The sequence below is a fragment of the Phocoena sinus genome, chromosome 18 (genome assembly GCF_008692025.1).
Source record: "Phocoena sinus isolate mPhoSin1 chromosome 18, mPhoSin1.pri, whole genome shotgun sequence".
Lineage (NCBI taxonomy): Eukaryota > Metazoa > Chordata > Mammalia > Artiodactyla > Phocoenidae > Phocoena > Phocoena sinus.
The window spans coordinates 51153327-51173043 of NC_045780.1; the positions used below are offsets into that span (position 1 = coordinate 51153327).

The following is a 19717-nucleotide window of genomic DNA, read 5'->3' on the forward strand; positions in this document are numbered from 1 at the left end:
AATGAATTCTGTCCAAAATGGCTTATCAGAGTATTATTAAAAAGTATAAATGATAGAATTTTAAAAATTCCTGACCCACCCTAAAATCTGTCTCTGAAAACACTTTAAAATAAAGAGGAAAACCCAAAGTACACTGTTGGTAAAGTCAAAATAAACAGAAGGTTCTTTACATCAAGGTTATTTGAGAGCCAGAGTCGTGGATTTATTAGGAGCAACAAAGCAACATCTCCCCACTAATTGAGGAGTTGAAGCAGTCATGGTGGGGTACGGGTCGGGGGGGGGCGGTCAGGCTACAGAATGTGGGCAAGAATTTGAAAACAAGTATTAAAACACTTCATACTATATTTATGGTATCTGTTTTTCTCAGATGCATTAATTTTATATAGACTATAAAATGCTTTGCATGTTAAGATTTCTTTAACCCATTTGTAAGCAAGCACTATTCCTTGCTAACCATTCTTTATATGTCTCAGTGGCCTAACATGCACATCTCTTAAAATCACCTGTGAAGAAAACAGATGACTAGCTGAGTAACATACCTGGTAACATTACAGTACCATCCTGTTCCAGTGTTTCAGGGCTTATTCTTATGGCTGTCATGCTGTGGTTATTCATATCTCTATACAATAAATAACCCTGATAACAACAAAAAATTTTGCTATGTTATATGTTAAAATATTTTTTCATTAACCACTTAGTAGAAAAAGTAGCCATAGAGGTCTGTATTACAGTTTTTTGAGGTACAATAATACATCAATATTGATGTCTAAAATACACTAAAGATTTAAAACAGAAGAACCTGAGTATATTGATACTTTAATAAGAGGAGGTATTATACACCACTGAGTATCAATTTAACCTATTAATTCTCAGATACACCACACAAGACAGTAAAAACATTTTGGTTATTTTGGTCAAAATTATCATATCACTTGCCAAGTAAATAATAGAAATGACTTCTGTTTCCTTCACAAATATTTAGGTTAATATTTAAAAATCAGTAGTGGTTTTAGATAGAATGGTATGTCATTGAACATATTTCTGTAAATGTATTTCCCATGTTATTATTTGTTAGATAAAATACAGCAGTGGCAAATAAAAATGTGATATTTTAAACCAGGTTATGTTTTAACAGACAATTACTGAGTAATTAACTTGATATTTAAAACTTAATTTCAGAATCTCCCCAAAAGTTGAGTAAGATTATTTTTCATGCAACAATAATTTTTTAAATTTTCAGAATGCTTTCAAATATCTTTTTTCATCTGATGCTGACAACAAACTTTGAGCTAGGCAAGACAGGAGTGCAGGGACATCTTTATTCTATATTCTGCCACAAGGAAACTTGGGCTTCACTTCTCAGGAAAGGATAGTATAGAAGTAAACACTTCTGGCCCTCTGACCATCATTCATTTGCTTCATCGTTCGTTTGCTTCATGCATCCAACTGCTGACACCCTCTGGCCGTGTCAGTCAGGTGATGAGATCACAGCATTAAGAGAGCAATATGGGCCTAGCTCTTTTCTCTCATTGGTGATACTCTGCATGATCCTCCATGCAGGCAGCTATCTACTGGGCAGGCCACACACTGTTCCCTGGAGTGTACTGATCTAGACTTAGAATGAAGGAATTTGTGGTAAAAAGCTCTAATTTGGCTTTGGGTCACAGTTACATTCCTAATTCAGATTTGTAAATGATAAAGGTGGTCTCTGATTCTTAACTAGAGGCTCTCTTAAACAAGAACTCCAACAGAAGACATACTTGTTCCCATTTTACAGCTAAATCACACAGGATCAAATAAATTAGCTGAGTTGTCCACAGACACACAGCTAGTAAGAAGCAGGGCCAGACCTAAAAGTAAATCTCTCATGAATTCTAAGTCAATGTTCTTTATACTACACCATACCACTGTTACAGTCATATTATTAAAAAATATGCTCTTATCTGTTTAAATAGAAGTGATATTATTTATTGATTAAACAAATATGGACCACATATTTTAAAAGATAAGAAAGAAAAGTTTGGTTTATTGTGGATATTCTCCTACCTGAGCATACCCTAACCAAGACTTTTTTTCTTTTCTGTTTCTGATGCGAGATGTAGAATTATATATATGGCCCTGTGAAACAACAAAAGTTAGTTCTATCAACAATTTTGTAATTAATAATCAGTGAAAAATAACATAAATGGATGAATGACATTTAATATGTATGTTCCATTTTGATTTTCAAAGAAATAATATTACATCAAAATTAGATGGTGCTCTAAAAATAAAGCAAGAAGCAAACAGAACACAATTCAGTATTAGACATGACTTCCACTATGATTAAGAGCTGTAAGGAATCACCTACCCTCACTGTTCCACTGTATCCAGAGCCTATTTTGTATAATCCGTCTTTGCATAACAGATAAAGAAAAAATCCATCATTCTGAAGTAGACATTGATCATCTTCATCAACAGATATTTCTTTTAATGGCCACTTGTGCATTAAAGCTGCTTTCTTAATGCCATTGCTAAACCAGTCCTGAATTTGAATTTTTCCCACCAACACTGCCTGTACACTTCTCTGTAGTGAATTTAGTATCATTGGCACCTAGTCAAGAGAAGAAAAACACAAAAAGACATTTTTAAATGTCTCAAACACAAAACAGACAAGATAAAGATACTTTATTAATATATCATCATTTATAAGAAAAAAATTATTCAGAATGATCATGTTTAGCTTGTCAGCAAAAAGTACCAACTAGAAAATCTATAAGAAACAATTCTCAAGCAAGACAAAATAAAAATGTAAATCCAAAGAATATTAATTTGTATTGGTGACCAAAAACACTGAAATATGCATCTTTCTCCAAAACACCAGGCAATCAGTACTACGTATGATTTTAAGTTTCATAAAATAAAACATACTAGATTAGTAAAAAGTATGAATACTGATATACATTTTTTGTATTAGAGTGCACTCAAGCCAAAATGATATCTTTGGTATGATATGTATATCCATTAATATACTTCATGATAATGAAGTGCAAAATTAAGCATAAGAGAAATACGGCTGCTTCTACAGATGAAACAAAATTTCCAGTATTTCTCTTCTACTTTGCTTCTTTATTACGCTTAATACCCATTAACATCAACAATTTTCCATGATACAAAAATTTAACTGTATGAATTGTGTATTCATTCAGCATTCATTTAACCAATATTTATCAAGTATCTATTGTTTGTTGTAAATGAGTCCTCAAGTTACCAGCATGGGACCAATACTCGGCCACCAGAGAAAACTCCCTGGCTCCTCATTTTTTGCCTCTCTTTCACTGCCCAAGGATGGCTGCCATACATCTGACTACAGGGCAAGACCCTGGGGCACTGTACTAGCCCCAGTTCTCCAGCTGCACTGTCCAATATAGCAGCCACTAGCCACATGTGACTACTGAGCTCCTGAAATGGGTTTGGTGTGACTTAAGATGTGCTGGAAATATAAAATACACACTGGATTTTGAAAACTTAGTATTAAAAACAAGAGTATAAATTTTCTTAATAATTTTATATTGATTACATGTTGAAATTATTTTCTGGATATATTGAGAAAAATCCATTATTAAAATTAACTTCATCTGTTTCTATCTTTTTAATGTGGCTAATAGAAACACTTAAATTACATATGTGGGTTACATTATATTACTATTGGACAGCACTGTTCTAGAGGGTAGAGATTTCAGAGGGGTAACTAACCCACTGTTCACAGGTATGTTCTCTTCCCCTTCGAGTTCTAAGGCCTCTGACCCAATCAAAATATGGAACTCTTACTTTTATACAACTTTTATTTACGTATATGGTTGGATACTACAAATTCTCTTCCTAGAACAAACTACGTTAAACTTAAAACTATTTTATCTAGAATCAATATCCTTATATAATATGTCAAAGCTTCACTTTCAGTTTTTCTGTTTTTGTTTCAGATACTTTCTATTGGGTCTATTATGAAAGATGATGCTCCTCCTCTCTTCCCAAATCCTCAGAACTGAGCTGTACAATAATTTCTGGTTAAACCAGTAGTCAGAGGTCATTTCACTATGTCTGTGTGATCATGGTTCAGAACTGAGCCAACTGCATTACATACTACATTTCCCTTATATAATTTTTCTTTTTCTTCATCGAATCAACAATTGCCCTATTTTTGCGTTTGCTAAGTTTTTTCTATACCTACCCCTAAGTGCTCCTCATACTCCTCTCAATAGAGTCAAACACATCATTTCTACTTTTTCCCCTTGGCAACATCCCTCAAGAGGCCCTACTCCAGTCTAGACTAAGGACAAGGTCAGGCACAGAGGTTAAAAATGTTCCATGCCTTGCATGTTCAAAAGCATCTTTATCTTCCCTCAAACATGACTGACAATTGAGCTAGATATAGTGACATCATTTTCGCTCAGAACTTTGAAGGCACTGTTTGTTATTTTCTATGCCAATGTTGCTTTTGAGCAGTCCAATGGCATTCTGCCTAATCTTTGGTATATAACCTATCCTTGCACTCTGGAACATTATTTTCCCTTTATGGTCTGTTATGATTTTGCAACGTTATACCTGGTGTGAGTCTTTTGCCATTCATTGTGTTGGGCACTGAGGGTGTGTTCTGTCAATCTGAAAATAAGTATCTTTGGTGGATGGGAATTTTCCTTATAAAGCTTAGGTAATTTCCTCCTCTCTGCTTGAATACCTATTAGATATTGGATTTTCTGGAAGGATGCTCTAATTTTACTTTATGTCACCTATTTTCTTTCTCTCTCTTTTTTCTATTGTCTGGGGACCTCTTTAATCTGAACTTCTAACCCTTCTACTGATTTTCATGCTGCTATCTTATTTTTTTTTAACTTGTAAAAACTCTTTGCTCTGAGTTTTTTTTTAAATACTGCTGTTTAATGTAAATAATCATTTTCACATCCCTCTTCAAAATACTAATTACAGTTTTCTTAGAGCTTTTCTGTTCCCTATACTCTTTTCATCAAAGTTTCTTTTATTATTATTATTACTATTTTTACTTATTTGGGGGATTCTGTCTTTCATGTTAGTCTAGTGATACTTGGCTGCGCACTTAGTTTTAAAGAGTAAGCGACTAAAAATCTGATAGGAAGCTGCTATGAATGGACAGGGTGTGAAAGATAGTGAGCTCACCTCAGAATGATCATACTAAGTTTAGCAGTTTCATTGGAGGATCTCCCAGACACCCCCCTGCCCCGCCAAATGTCCACATCTATACGTCTTTTCTCACTTTTTCTCCAAAGAAGGATCTGCCAGTCTTTTTCCTAGAAGCTATAAGCCTCACCCCCAGTGTACTGGGAACTCAGTGAGGATTAAGAAATTTCATCATCGGGCCTTCCCTGGTGGCGCAGTGGTTGAGAGTCCGCCTGCCGATGCAGGGGACACAGGTTCATGCCCCAGTCCGGGAAGATCCCACATGCCGTGGAGCGGCTAGGCCCATGAGCCACTGAGCCTGCGCTCCACAATGGGAGAGGCCACAACAGTGAGAGGCCCGCGTACCACAAAAAAAAAAAAAAAAAGAAAAGAAAAGAAATTTCATCATCGATACAGAGACTTTCACTTAATCTCCATCTTCAGCCTGGCTCCTCAATTCCACTCTCAGCTGTGCCTGGTTTCCCCTGGCCTCTCTGGCTCAATTTCTTTAGACAGCAAACCTAACTCTTAGGGGTATGAGAGAAGGACAGCTGACTGGCTGGGAAGTGTAGAGGAAGGGCTCTGGGGTTCTCAAGCTTTCATTACACAGACTTCCAATCAATTTTTAGCTCTTCCCCTCACCACCACTTTCCAGGTATTTATTGCTTCCAATTCTAAATCCTATCTATAGTTTTATGTGAAAATCAACTTACTTTCTATGGGCACTAGCCTCTTGAGAAGCTTAAGTTTAAGCTCTCCCCAATATTTATCTTCTAAAAATGTGTCCCATTCTTAAAAGTTTATACTTTAAAAAAAATCCTTTATTATAATCTTAGTGTAAACTGCAGGGATGGAGGGGAGAGCAGAAACTAAAGTGTCTTCAACATGGCTCTGTTTCTCTCATGCTTTCTAACAGGGTATTAAAGTTTTAAGAAAACCCAGTGCTACAATCAGAAGTCTCAGATATACCCCTTTTCCTATCCTATTGATTTTCTCTCAGCGACACTGTGGCAGGACCTAGAGAATTTATTCTGATAAACCAGACTTCCTTAAACTGAGGATTCCAAGTCATTCACCAATTCTGGAAAATCTTAGCCATTATTTCAAATACTGCCTCTCCACAAATCTACCACTGCCTTGTGGAACGCAGGTTGTACTGATACTTTAGACTTTCTCATTCTCTATCCATGTTTCTTATTTTTCATATTTTGTCTCTCTGTGCCGCATTCTGAATAATTTTTTCCTCTTTATCTTTCAGTTCACTGCTCCTATCTTCAACTGTATTATCCACTGGTTAACTCATCCTCTAAGTTTCTAATTGTAAGTATTTGGTTTTTCATTTCCAGGAGTTCTATTTGGTTCATTTTCTGACCTGATTACTTTTTATATCCTTATTCCTTAATAATACTTTTGATACTTAATAATAATACTTTAACTATACTGAATATGTATACACATATATTTTATACTCTATATCAAATAATTTCAATATATATAGACTTGGCAAGATTGATTCCGCTATATTTCTTTCTACTAACTCTCAATGACAGAGCCTTTTTTCTATGTCCTTTTTGTTTGTGAGTTCAGATACAGCAGAGGTGTGTTTGTGGGAGGCCTCTGAAGTAGGAGGTTCATCCCTCCAGAACGGATTTTAGTCTCCTTCAATAAGGCACCTTACAGTACAACTACGAGCCCTACCTTACTTTAAACTCTCAGCTTAAGCTTGTTGGAACAAGATAAGTAATATGCATTTGGATCCCAAAATAATTTGAGATGTTACAGTTATACATTTTCAGACTTTTCTCCCCCCAGTCATAGCCTGGCCAAGAGAGTTTTGTGAAATGAAGTAGGTAGGTGGAATGGGGCCAAATCATGAAGAACACTATGTGCCATGTTAAGATAACAGGTTTTAATATGGCGTTTGGCCTGGAGTTGGGTATGTAGCGACGGGGCAGGTCTACAGAGAACCTCGGCTGTGGGTTCAGGGGATCAAGAGTTTTGTGCAGCGTAGTGCTTGAGCATAATATTGCAGTCAGACAGATACGCGTTCAAGCCCTGTCTCTGCCATCTGGCAGCTCGCTACGCTATAACTACACTAAACTTATTCCAGCCTTCAGTATTCTACTCTTACTCTTATTTTCATGCTTTAGCACATGGATACCAAGAACATTCTCTCTCTACACCACCAATACCAACACCTCCTCCCTCTGCACTGGCTAGTCTCAACTCGCTGTTTAGATCTCATGTCATAGCCTCTGGAATAAATCTACATAAAAATAAATCACTGGATTCTAATAGGTACATGTGTTTATGGTCACTATACTTTTAAAATTTGGCATTGATATTTGAATGTTTGTGTTTATTCTATTAAAATTTTGTAAGTATTTTTATATTTTAAGCATATATTTAAACTAAAATTTTGCTGAACCCTCAAAGCACAGCTGCAGAATAATTCGGAAATCACTGAATTAGAGGACTTCAAAATAAGTAAGGACCATAAAAACGGAAAAGAGGACTTCAGGCAGGACAAAAAGAGGGAAAAGAATAAGAATAGAAACCTAGAGTAAGGAGACTGCTCGTATTTGACAAGGAAAGTTCAAAATCACTGAGTAAGTCACAGAAAATAGCCCATTTACCCCTTTTGCTATCTTTGGCCCACTAATACCGGGACTGAGGCATCCCTTCCACGTGTTCTGGAGGTCATCCAAGGGGCCAGAGAAAAGCACATAACAGAGACTTAAAACTGTAACTTCTCACTCAATTTCCAGAACAGTCCAAAAGAATTAAATCAAGTTTGCCTATAAGTAGGGTTATATTTCCCACTACTAACAAGGATGAGGAGCGTATCCCACAACTGCATACTAAAAGTTCAAAATGCTATACGTGAAGCTGAAGTAGTTCAGAAACAAATCAATTCATGAAAAACTATAATCAACCAATCAAAAATACAGTAAAAATGATATATCCTTTTCTTTCAATACAGAAAAGATATTTAGAAACTATGAAGGAATTCCATACTTGAAAATTCAGGGCAAGATGGGAGGCGGGGGAAGGCAGAGAGTAAGGCAATGCAATGAAAACGGAGGCTGTAATGCTGACAAAAGGCCAGGTTAAAGATTTAAGCTTTTGCCAAATTTCACTTTATTACCTTTAATGTCACAGAGTTAAACACATGTAGCTTAGCTCAAATAGCTTAGATTATTTATATATCAACCTTGAACACATCAAACCACTATACTGAGTGAGAAAAAGCAGACATTGCTTTGACAGAAACTGAGGTGAAATTGCAACTTGGCATCCTATCAATTTCTAAGCAGCTAGAGATATGAAATACCTGAATAGTTTGGCAAGCATGGCTGCCATTGTTGGTGAGGATAGCAGAGATGGCCTGAAGTGTCCTTCCTGTTTCTCCCCAAGAAGCCACCAGACTAAAGAGACAAGCACAGGAAAGTGCTGTCAGAGACTGTCCTGTGCTGTCATTCATTCCAGTACTTCGAACAGTGATTTCCAGAAGGAGCTGGAAGAGAGACTCTGTGGATAAAATAGAACTCAATTATATTCATTTAACACACAGAACATTATATGGTATCTGTTTGTTTATACCTTGCCTCATTATAAAAAAATATTTAAGGCAGTTACAACACTTACTTTGCATTAGTTCCTTTCCAGTTACCCTTTCCCCCCAAAAGTTAGAATATTTATATAAAAACGACCTTGGAGAATATTTAGTGAACTCCTTACTTTTGTAAATGAAAAAATGGAATCTATCTAAAATCATTTATAATTATTACATTTGTAATCATACATGTGTCCAACTGTCTGATGCTAAATTCCATAATAACAGCAACAATGTTTATATTGATCACCCCTATATTATACACTCTTAGCACAGAACATAGAAGGCACTTTACATTTAAGTGAATAATTGAGAACATATATTCTAATCTTAAACTGAACGGAAAGATAGATAAAAGGGAAGGATTTTTTAAAAAACACTGGACAATTTGTAAATCAAATCCATCTGCAAAGAGAAGTCTGATGGGGCTTCCCTGGTGGCGCAGTGGTTGAGAGTCCGCCTGCCGATGCAGGGGACACGGGTTCGTGCCCCAGTTTGGGAAGATCCCACATGCCGCGGAGCGGCTGGGCCCGTGAGCCATGGCCGCTGAGTCTGCGCGTCTGGAGCCTGTGCTCCGCAACGGGAGATGCCACAATAGTGAGAGGCCCGCGTACAGCAAAAAAAAAAAAAAAAGAGAAGTCTGATGTATAATAATCATCAAGCTATCCCAACAATAAAAGAGATACAAATATACATATATTTCTATGAGTAACATGAAAAAAAGCAATGTGGAAAAAGTGTAACTAATGTGCCTATGATATTAAATCAAAGGAAAAAAGAAACAGATTTCAATACAAATTTCGATTTAAAGAACCAAATTATTACTTACACCTTTGTGCCAATTAAACAAAATAAAAAGTATGAAGTGCTGATAAACGCCTGAACAGAAAAGTAAGTCAAAGCAGTGAAGAGATCAGAAAGGTAAGCATTGGAAGGACAGAAGAGAGACCAAAGACAGTATAGCAGCATTTGAAACTGTTAGTAAGAAAATAAAAACAAATTAATCAGGAGACCTAAGTTTTGACAGAAAGAAGACGATTAAGCTAAAGCACATATTATAATTTTAAAACCCAGTATTAAGAAGAAGATCTATTTTGAAAAGAATAAAGGAGAGGGAGTATTTATGTATAAACTGAATATAAGAGAAAGTATACAACAAATGATAGAAGACAACAAAATGGCAGAAGATCTAGGAGGAAAGCAAGGATTAGCATGTTGTTCAAAGTAAGATATAGGATATACTGTTTTAGTGGATATATTAAATACTTCAATTATTTGCTAGTTTACAAACCAGAGCTAAGGTTAACTAGCAAAATAGTCTTAAATAAAATTAATTAAATCTTCAATAAAATGCCATGAAGTCAAGTAGTACATCATAATAGTAATCGATCACTGGTGCTACAGTGACAATAAACAAGGTGCCTGCTTTGTAACATATGCAGCTTTATTTGGTAGTAGTATTTCATAACATGGTGAATTGGGGGGCTGTTGTTGTTTTTAAAAATCCTCAGCTTATTTTCATGGCCAGTACTCCCCCCACCAACTAAAACAAAGCAGTAACAAAACAAATGGAACACAAAAACTAATCACAATACATGACCAAAAAAATAACAATCTGACATGTAAATTAAAACCATGTAATTAGGTTCTCACATGTGGGTCTAACATAATCCAAATAGCCAAGTAGAGGAAAAGGACGAAACTCTAATCCAGACCAGCAGTGTGAGCATCAGCATTACCCAGAAACTTACTCCAAATGCGAATTCTCAGGTCCCATCCCAAATCTACTGAATCAGATACTCCACACTTAGGGCCCACATATATGACTCAAACAAGCTAATGCTTGAGATTTAGAAAACTCTAGACTCTTTGAAGGCCCACAGTTAGCATCAGAGAAAAGCAATTAGCCTTCAAAATTTAGCTTCCATCTGTATTTCTCTTCCTTAAGAGTCCCCGTCCTGCTTACAGGATTATGTGTTGAGCCTAGGTCACGGGCATGAAAGGCAGCCATTCATAAAATTCAAATGCACTTTACAAAAAGCAAACATTTTTACTTAATGGAAGTTGCTACTAATTCAAAAGCTTTATCTTTAACAAAAATAAATTTTTATTTATCATGAACGCAAAAGAAATGTCCTCTCTGTTAAGAAACTAATTGTGTTGTTTTGGGTTGGTAGTATTTGTTCCCTCTTTTCCTACTTTTTTAACTCTCCAAAGTAACATGTAAAGTTAGACAAAGTCAATGTTAGCTATTTTGGCCAAAGGTTTATTAAGAATGATTTAAGTTCATAGTGACTATAAGGCTTGAGGATTATTTCTGGGTTCCAAGAATTTATATTTTGCTTTTCCCCATCATAATAATCAGGAAATGACTGTGCATGAACTATAACTCTTAAATCATAACTCCAGGGGAACACAGCAAAGTAACTTAAAATTTATACCCCTGCTGTTTCAGCACCATAAACAAACAGAGACTGAATTACAGGCTGCTGTATGTGCTCCATAAGAGAAGCTCTTTACATTTAAAGGCTTCATTCAATGTGCCTAACTAAGCTCTTACCTAGGACCTCGGGTGGCTCTGACTGGAGGCCTTCTGGCTGCTGACCCTGAAGCACGTTAAGCAGGGCTTGGAGACTCCTGAGGCACAGGGATGGATGAGAAAATCGCGTCTCCTTGATCAATTCAAAAACTTCACAGAGTCCAACCTCAATGATCTATTTAAGATGAAAATAAAAATTATACTTTATAGCATGTGAGCTAATAACACTTCTCAGGCAGTAAAATCGGTACAGCTTACTTCCACAGCAAATGAGTAATGGTACAATATTTTAAAGGCAAAAAAGTCATCACATAAAAAAGAGTAAAACCCAGTGTGTTTAATTTCAAGATTTAGAAAATCATCTGATAACACAGAAGGTTAAAAAATAGTGGCACTCCCAACACAGCCATAAATAAATAAATAAAAGGAAACTGTCAAACTGTTAAAATATATATATATGTAGTGGCACTACTTAAAAAGTAGTTTCAGGATAATGAAGCCATAATAAAACATCATGAAAATGGTTTAACAGTGAACTAGGTACTAGACTGCATTCACTCAGAAAAAAATAAACTATTAATTTACAAAGTTCATTTGGCTGTTCTCAAGTCAAAACTGGCACTCTTCTGTTACGTTGATTGTTACTTATGACCAGAAAAGAAGGCAATATAGTACATATGGTGAAAAGATTAAAAAAGGAACTTTTCTTCTTAGCCTTTCCTATATGGTACAATCACCATATTATTATTTGTAGATGGTGTCCCTTATTCTTGTAGGATTACTTTAATTATCTTATTCCTCATCAGGACCAAGAAAAATATAACTCAGTATCTAGCAAAAGACAGATAAATCTGTAACTAAAGACTGAGACAGCAAATGTGATGAACTGGTATAAGGAAATACTTTCAGAGGGCTGACAGAACAATAGACAATGCAATTCCATTTCTCAGTCAATGTCAACATTTTGAAAAGGAAATGTGTAAGATCTTCTCAAGAAGTGTTAAATTATTTGGAGAAGAAGTAAGTAACAGAAAAAGTTAAAACTAGATTAATTAGTAGAAATGCATCAAAGCATTATTAATTCTATTGAGCAAAACAGAAGATATTCTCTCTGCTGAGATCTGTACATTAATTCATATATTACATAAACATTTTAAGTACTTATTTTGTACAACTTGCTACAGGAGATACGAGATATATTATACTAGACCTTGTTCTCTACGAGTTTGTAATCTAACAGAGTAAATGAATCTTATATATAATGCTTATCCAGTCCAGACCTCTTTTATAGCACTTATTATGTTATAGTGTGACTATTTTTGTTTCCATTTTGCCAACTAAACTGGGATCTCCTTGTGGACACAGAGTATATCTTAACTAATATCTCCCATGACTATCCCACTGCCTGCACATGATAGGCAGACAACAAATATTTATTTACTCTCTCAGCTGTGCGCTAAAAACCACTGCAACTTGTCCGACAAGGGTTAAATCAACTGCAGGCAAGTCAGTTGCAGTTCTGATTACTATCTGCAAGGTTTCTGAAGAATACAGATATGACTGAGAAGTCAAAATAACTAATAGGACTGTCTTCAGAGAAGTTATCTAAAATCCTAGAATACTTGATTATAGCTAAGATTACAGAAGTGCTTGTATAGAGTTTCAATTAATTAAATGGAAATGAAAACTTGCCATTTCATATAGTTTATTTTCCTGAAACAGACTAGAAAATAAAAACGTGCTGTCCAAGATTTCCATCTGTTTATGTCCGTACAGGAAACAAATCTGAAGTCAAAGATCTCCCGAGTACAATACAAAAGTAGGGCTCTATTCTCAGGCCAGTAGGAGATTACTCTATCCATCAGTCTTGAAGATTGCTTATTCTACCACTACCAATCATGACTTTTCACAATTCAAAGAATTCTTCACGGATGACATTTTTGGCTAGGGTTTCTTTTTGTAAGTAGATTCCTATAGCAACAGAGAAAGTATTGAACCTTTGCAAGAACAGTAAGGCTACTTACTGAACATATTCCCGAGCTGTCTCTCTAATAAGTTTAAGGTATGATAACAAATGTATGAGAACAGGTAACTCATGTGGGCTGCCCAGGAGCAGAGCACTAGATGGCTTTCGTGAAAAACACTCATAAAACGTTAGTCAAAACGATCAAGACAAGGAATTACCCGTCTGTCTAGGTTAACCACTGTGATTCTCGCTTATCATCTGTATCTTAGTTCGGTGTGGATTTTTTTTTTAATAAGGGGGAAAACTAATTCATTTCCAGAACTGTGATATGTATTCAATATACAACAAAATAAAAATCAACCTCAAGTTTTCCAATCATATTTAGCTTTGAATCATTGAGCAAAGGAGCACAACACGTTGTGAATTAAGACTTTTTTCTGAGGTTTGGCTGAGAGTATTTTACTATATGTACAAACTTTGAAATTGCACTTTACACTTTGAAGCCTGTCTTATAGTCACTGAGAACACACTATATGTCCTCCCTCAATATTAGGAAGGAAGAGTATAAGGACAAAAAAATATGTAGTACTGCAAATACAATATGATTTCATTTGTGCAGAAATAAATATATTTTTAATGTGCATATACAAAAATGTTTACAGTGGGTATTTTTGGTTAATAGGATTTTAGAAATAACTTCTAATGTAAAATTTTCTTTTCCTTTTTACAAAAATGTTCTCCATTTTTTCAAATTATCTACATTGATTATGCACTGCCTTTATAAATAGCAAAATAAATGATTAAGAAGTCTGACTGCTAAATAGAATAGTTCACTATAATAAGATAACACACTAAGCACTCAATACGTGCCACGATAAACTATAACTAACCACCAAACACACGGTCTTCCACTTCTCTTCATAAAATAGTCTTTTGTAAATTTACTGAATGTTATCTTTACTGTTACTTTCAAACAATTAAATCCTGAAAGCTCTCTGTTATACTTGAAGGAACACAAAACCCAAATAATTAACTGGTACAGCTAGTCCAATGTCCCTGTTGAGAAAAGTGAGGCAAAAACATATTTGGCCAAAAAAAAGAGAAAAAAGTCTTCTGAGGTTTTATTTTTCTCTCCTCAAATCACGTGTTTCCAAAGGTGGCATTATTATTTCACGAACAAACAATAACATAAGCGTTTAGATACATCATATTTAGATTTAATATTAATAAACTCTTTGCCATTAGAAATTATATCTTCTATTAAAAACTCCTAGAATCAGTTCTAAGACTTACAGAAAACATTTGAACAAGCTCAAAAGGAAACCAAAAGTAGATTTACATATTACAACAGAGTGAAGTATACTGTCTTTAAAATTTTCTTCTCTAAAGTAAATATTTGGTAGCGATATCATTTACAAAAAATAAAAATCTAGAGAGGAGTGAGAGAAGGGAGGAAGAAGAGGCAACAGCAACAGACGCAGTAGAGGAGGAAGGCACGGGGGCGGGAGGAGGAGAAGAATTCTGCTCCTCAGAAGATCCAGGTGTGAAATGTCTAACCTCCTAGCCTCTAACGCACAAATTTATCTATGACTTCTACCACCTTCTTCCCTTCTCTTCACACCCAGAGGAAAAAGTGCTCTTACAACTTTTCAAAGCTAATTTAGTTTTTAAACAATGTTCTTGATCCCACCTACTGTTCCATCTCTAACAGAATTTTGTGTCAAATTCTGTCACCACACTAAGTCCCAAAACTGTATGCCTAGCTGGGACCTTTCTTTTGAACTTCAATCTTACATAGTGAACAACGGACATCTCACAGCCCCTTCACACTCAGTACGGCCAGAACTAAACTTAATCATCGTTCCAACAAAGCACTGTTTCTCCTCCAGTTCTTTCTCTTTAAGTAAATAGCATCACCACCTAGAAACTTCAGAAATATTTTTACATTCTACCTTCTCTTTCAGACTTCATAACCAACTAATTAAGAATTCCTAAAAAAAAAAAGAATTCCTGACAATTCCACTTCCTTAATATTTCTTTTATGCCAAACACTGCTACTACCCTAGCTGCATCCCCCATGAACACTTCAGACGACTGCAATAACTGGCTCACTGGCCCCTCTGCTCTAGTCTCCCCAGCCTCTAGTGGATCTGCCTTTCCAGCACCCGAGTAACTTTAATAAAATACAAGTCTGATCATAGTCTTTTGCTAAAAATCTTTCATGTTTCCAAGTTACCAGACAAAATCTGAAAATGGCTGCATGACACTTAAGGCCCATGATCCCGTTCTCTACTCTTGCCCTATTCAGCCAGTCCACTCTAGCCAAAGCTGACCACTTGTGCTTTTGTAACAATGCCATTCTCCCTGCCTGCGGGTGCATCTTCAGTCAGTGCTACGTCCTTACTCCACCGGGCTCCACTATACCTTGCACACCCCTATCAATCCTTAGGGCACTGGACATGCCTGCTAGACATAACTTTCTTTACGGTGGGGATTGTTTCTCATCATTTTGTTCTCAGGGCCTAATAGAATGCCTGCTACAAACTGAATTTACTGAATTAAGAAGTATATAAATGAATCTGTGTACATCTACATCTTTTAACAAAATATGAGGCATGACTAGCCTCAAATAAGTTTGGATGGGAAATATGAATCCTAATATTCATATTAGGATTTTAATATTACTATTAAAAAATTATGCAGCTATGAAATTTGGAGCGCTTTAGAAGATCTGGAAATCAGATCGTGAAAGACAGTTTGAGCTGGGTAAAAACTGTTTTTGGTAAGAAAGGTATACTTTTAAGCGGGTGGGGGTACGAAAGTACTATTTTAAATGATTACTGACCTGCAAAAAACAAAAAGCAAAAAAATCTGACAAGCAAGGTCTACATCAGAGTCAAAAACAATTTAACTAACTTTTAAAAGTCAAGAAGAGAAAACACAGAATTGTATCAAAATGATACCTTGACAACAAATAAAAACTGTCTTCATTATGTGAAATAAAAAAGAAGCAGGAGACAAAGAAATATCCGCAAGAAAAAGGAAAGTGACAGCCACACATTCAGGAGGAGCAATAGAGAAACAACAAAGAAAAGGGAGGAACTGACATGAAAGAGCATCTGGAGCAGAGGCACAGAAATGGTCAAAAGGAAAAGAAAAAGTCCACATTTCTCACCTGCTCTCACACTCCCATCACCTCAAACCCTAAAGGCTTCATCTCTTCTTCTGTGCCCTGCAAACTGCTGCCTAAGACCTGAAAGTTTCACTCCCTGCCCTGCCCCCACCCATGGCATTCTGACTACCTCTGCATAAAGGCATCCCATTGCTCCTTCTTCTCTGATCTCACTGATTGTCTAGAGGTTTCATTTCCTTGGATATGAAGTATTTCTTAATAAACTGATGAGTTCCCTGAAAACTAATGAAATTCATTTGGACCTACACATTTTCCTGTTTGCACCTGATACTTACAACTACAGCTATCATTTATTGAGCACACGTGCATTTATTAACGCTTTGAATCCTCACTACTACCTATGAGATAGGCATTATCCCCATTTCACAGATAACAAAACTGAGGCAGAGAGCGGTCAAACGACTTTTGCAGCATCACACAGCTAGTATTTTTAATGGCAAGTTTGAACTCAGGCAGTTTTACTCTACTTCCCATATTCATCACTATACCCTGTTTCCTGACAGGTCAGTACTTGATGGAAAACTCAATATTAATTACTTGAGCTATTTGCTTTTCTTCTACTTTTCTTGTAAAGATCCCTTTTTGACTCTGCATCTTTTAACTCTGTTAATCATGCTGAAAAGTCACTGTCCTAAGAATGCCTGATATTTTATTTCTTTAATACTCATTTATCCTGATGTTTTAAAACAGCCTAAGAATCAGTTGTTCTTGATTGTGCAGTACCTTTTAAATTGACTATAGTTTATTATTCAAAATCTGCATACCTGTGTGAAAGGTTTCTCTGGGTCTTTATTTTCCTTCCTAATGTTGAACCTAAGCTGAGTGATTACTATAGTACAGTGGGACTCACCCACACACAGAATGGAATTCTTATAACAAAAGTATACTTGATTCCTTCATATCCCCATATCCTAACTTAACAATGTATTTTTCCTCAACCTCCCCTAATTAAGCATAAGAAATCAGAAATTAGAGACCATGCTCTTTACCTGGAGAAACTTATATGGAAAAGATGAGCCTGTTTGTTTTTAGTTGAAGAAAGAAGCTAGTAGAGAAGGTACAGTTAAGGACACTGGAGAGAAAACGAGTAAGGGGGAAAGGGTCCCAAGAGGAGATAAGGACATTTGAAGGTGGCTGATTAAGAGGCTGAGGAACTTCACAAAACCTCTACTACTCTATTAAACAGGAAGCAAGTCAACTGCTGAGAATAAGGTGAGAAGAACCTGACAGTAATGATAAAGGACAGTGGTGAACTTATGAAGAGCCACCATGAAATGTACAAAATAAACAGATCAGGAACACAGCCTCTATCTGGCTTCTATTTCCAAGTAGTAAAGTAAGTATTTACAAGATATCTTATGTATGCATATAAAGAAGTTTTCAAGGCACAATTTTAAGGTATCCATTTAGTAAAAAGACAATATACATGAATCACTTATGATAAAGGAAAACATTTCAAAATGTCTGTATTTAGAAAAAAAACAAATGCATAAATCATTTATAATAAAGGTAACATTTTAAAATATGTTTATATTTTTACCCATTTTTTTGTTAGAAATACTAACTACACATACTATATAGAAAAATACATATGTAAAGTAACGTTATAGTCTTAAAATATACCAATGCTTAAATAGAACAGAGTACCTTAAGAACAGTTTGTTCTACTTCAATACATGTTTCCATAACACCAATGAGATTATATGCCTCTGGTAAATATGGGAGTGATATCAGAACAATGCAGAATTGGTTCATATGTAATTTTTTTCCTAGGCAAAGGGAGCCAGGATAGCAAGAGTACAATTAACCTTATGCAGAAAAGGCAAAAGCTCTCAGCTCAGCTGCTGCACAATCAGGAGCACTTCTAGCTCTATTTCAAGAAAAATTAAAATGTATACCTGTATCCAGAGGGAGGGATGTGTCCCCAGCTTTTCGTGGCTCTTGGCTTGTAGCAATTTGCACTTCCTCTTGTGCCCACCTTAATAGCAGCTCACTGGCTCAGAGTTCCACTTCCATCTGCAATGGCTCAGTGCCCACAAGGCACCATTTCCCCTGTACTGCTTTTGTACATTTTTAACAGCCCCTGTAACAGACTCCAAGCCACTGAACTCCCTTCCTATGCTTTCCAAGTACTCCCCACTGAGGTACCAATTGTTGACTTTGTTAGCACTCCAATTATAAAGTTGCATAAAGTTTTCCTGATCTAGCTCAAACCTATTTTTACCCATAGGCTCTGTTATTTTCAGTGTGCAATTTTATTAAAAGCAAGGCATTTTAGCAATGCAAACATATGTATTAAAGCCCAAACACGTAGGTTATGCATCAAAGTGTATCTTAGTGGCTTACCTTTGGAAGCTTGATAGGGGGCTCTTTGGATTCCTCCTCTTCATCACTATCTGATTCTCCACTCTGCACAGAGTTCTTAGATGCAGCTGCCAACGATGTTTCCTTTTTCTGCCATTCCAGAACGCAATGGCGTACATTGCAATAAATATTAAATGCCGAAGGATTGCTATGTAGCTTGATATCTGGTATGATTACTGTATTCTCCAAGTTTTCAGACTGAAATACAGGATATAATATTTCAATTTTATATTCCTTTCCATCATCATCAATTCTCATTTTTTTAAAAAAATTAAATATTAGACAGGCTAGATGATTTGTAGGAGTCACATAGGTGATATAGCAATAACCAACCTGATAAGGGCTGGAAAGACACCAGTAAAAAACTCATCAGGACTACCCTTTTACCCCACAATAGGAAAAGAGCCAACAAAGCTCAACTGCTGGATTCAAAGGATATTCATCTGTTGCTTTTCTAAGGGACACCAGATGTACTGCAGAGTCTCAAAGGCCTACTACAAATATTGAATTACATTTTGATTTCTTTCAAAAGTAGATATAGGGCCTTAAACAGAAATTAGGACTAAAAAAAAAAAAAACTAATCCCTCAACTTTAGTCAATTCTAATTTCATTCTCATTCAAATAATGGTAATGCTAAGAAAACTACAGATTATGGGCATATGCTTTCTGAAAGCTCTCTCTTACCTATCTGTCTTAATAAGTACTACAAATCACATGTTTGGTACTTTAATTGTTAAAATTAAATGCTCGGGAATTCCCTGGTGGCGCAGGGGTTAAGAATCCGCCTGCCAAGGCAGGGATCACGGGTTCAATCCCTGGTCCGGGAAGATCCCACATGCCGCGGAGCAATTAAGCCCGTGCGCCAC

The 19717-nt window shown here is 36.0% G+C and overlaps 1 protein-coding gene across 1 annotated transcript in view; it reads right to left on the reverse strand.

Moving 5' to 3' along the window:
- Positions 1 to 19717, reverse strand: part of MYCBP2 (MYC binding protein 2) — a 279990-nt gene that overhangs the window by 211261 nt on the left and 49012 nt on the right. Inside the window, 6 exon segments of the mRNA XM_032611171.1 lie at positions 540 to 636; positions 2047 to 2118; positions 2351 to 2593; positions 8507 to 8703; positions 11349 to 11502; positions 18833 to 19048. Of these exon segments, the coding sequence (XP_032467062.1) occupies positions 540 to 636; positions 2047 to 2118; positions 2351 to 2593; positions 8507 to 8703; positions 11349 to 11502; positions 18833 to 19048 (979 nt within the window).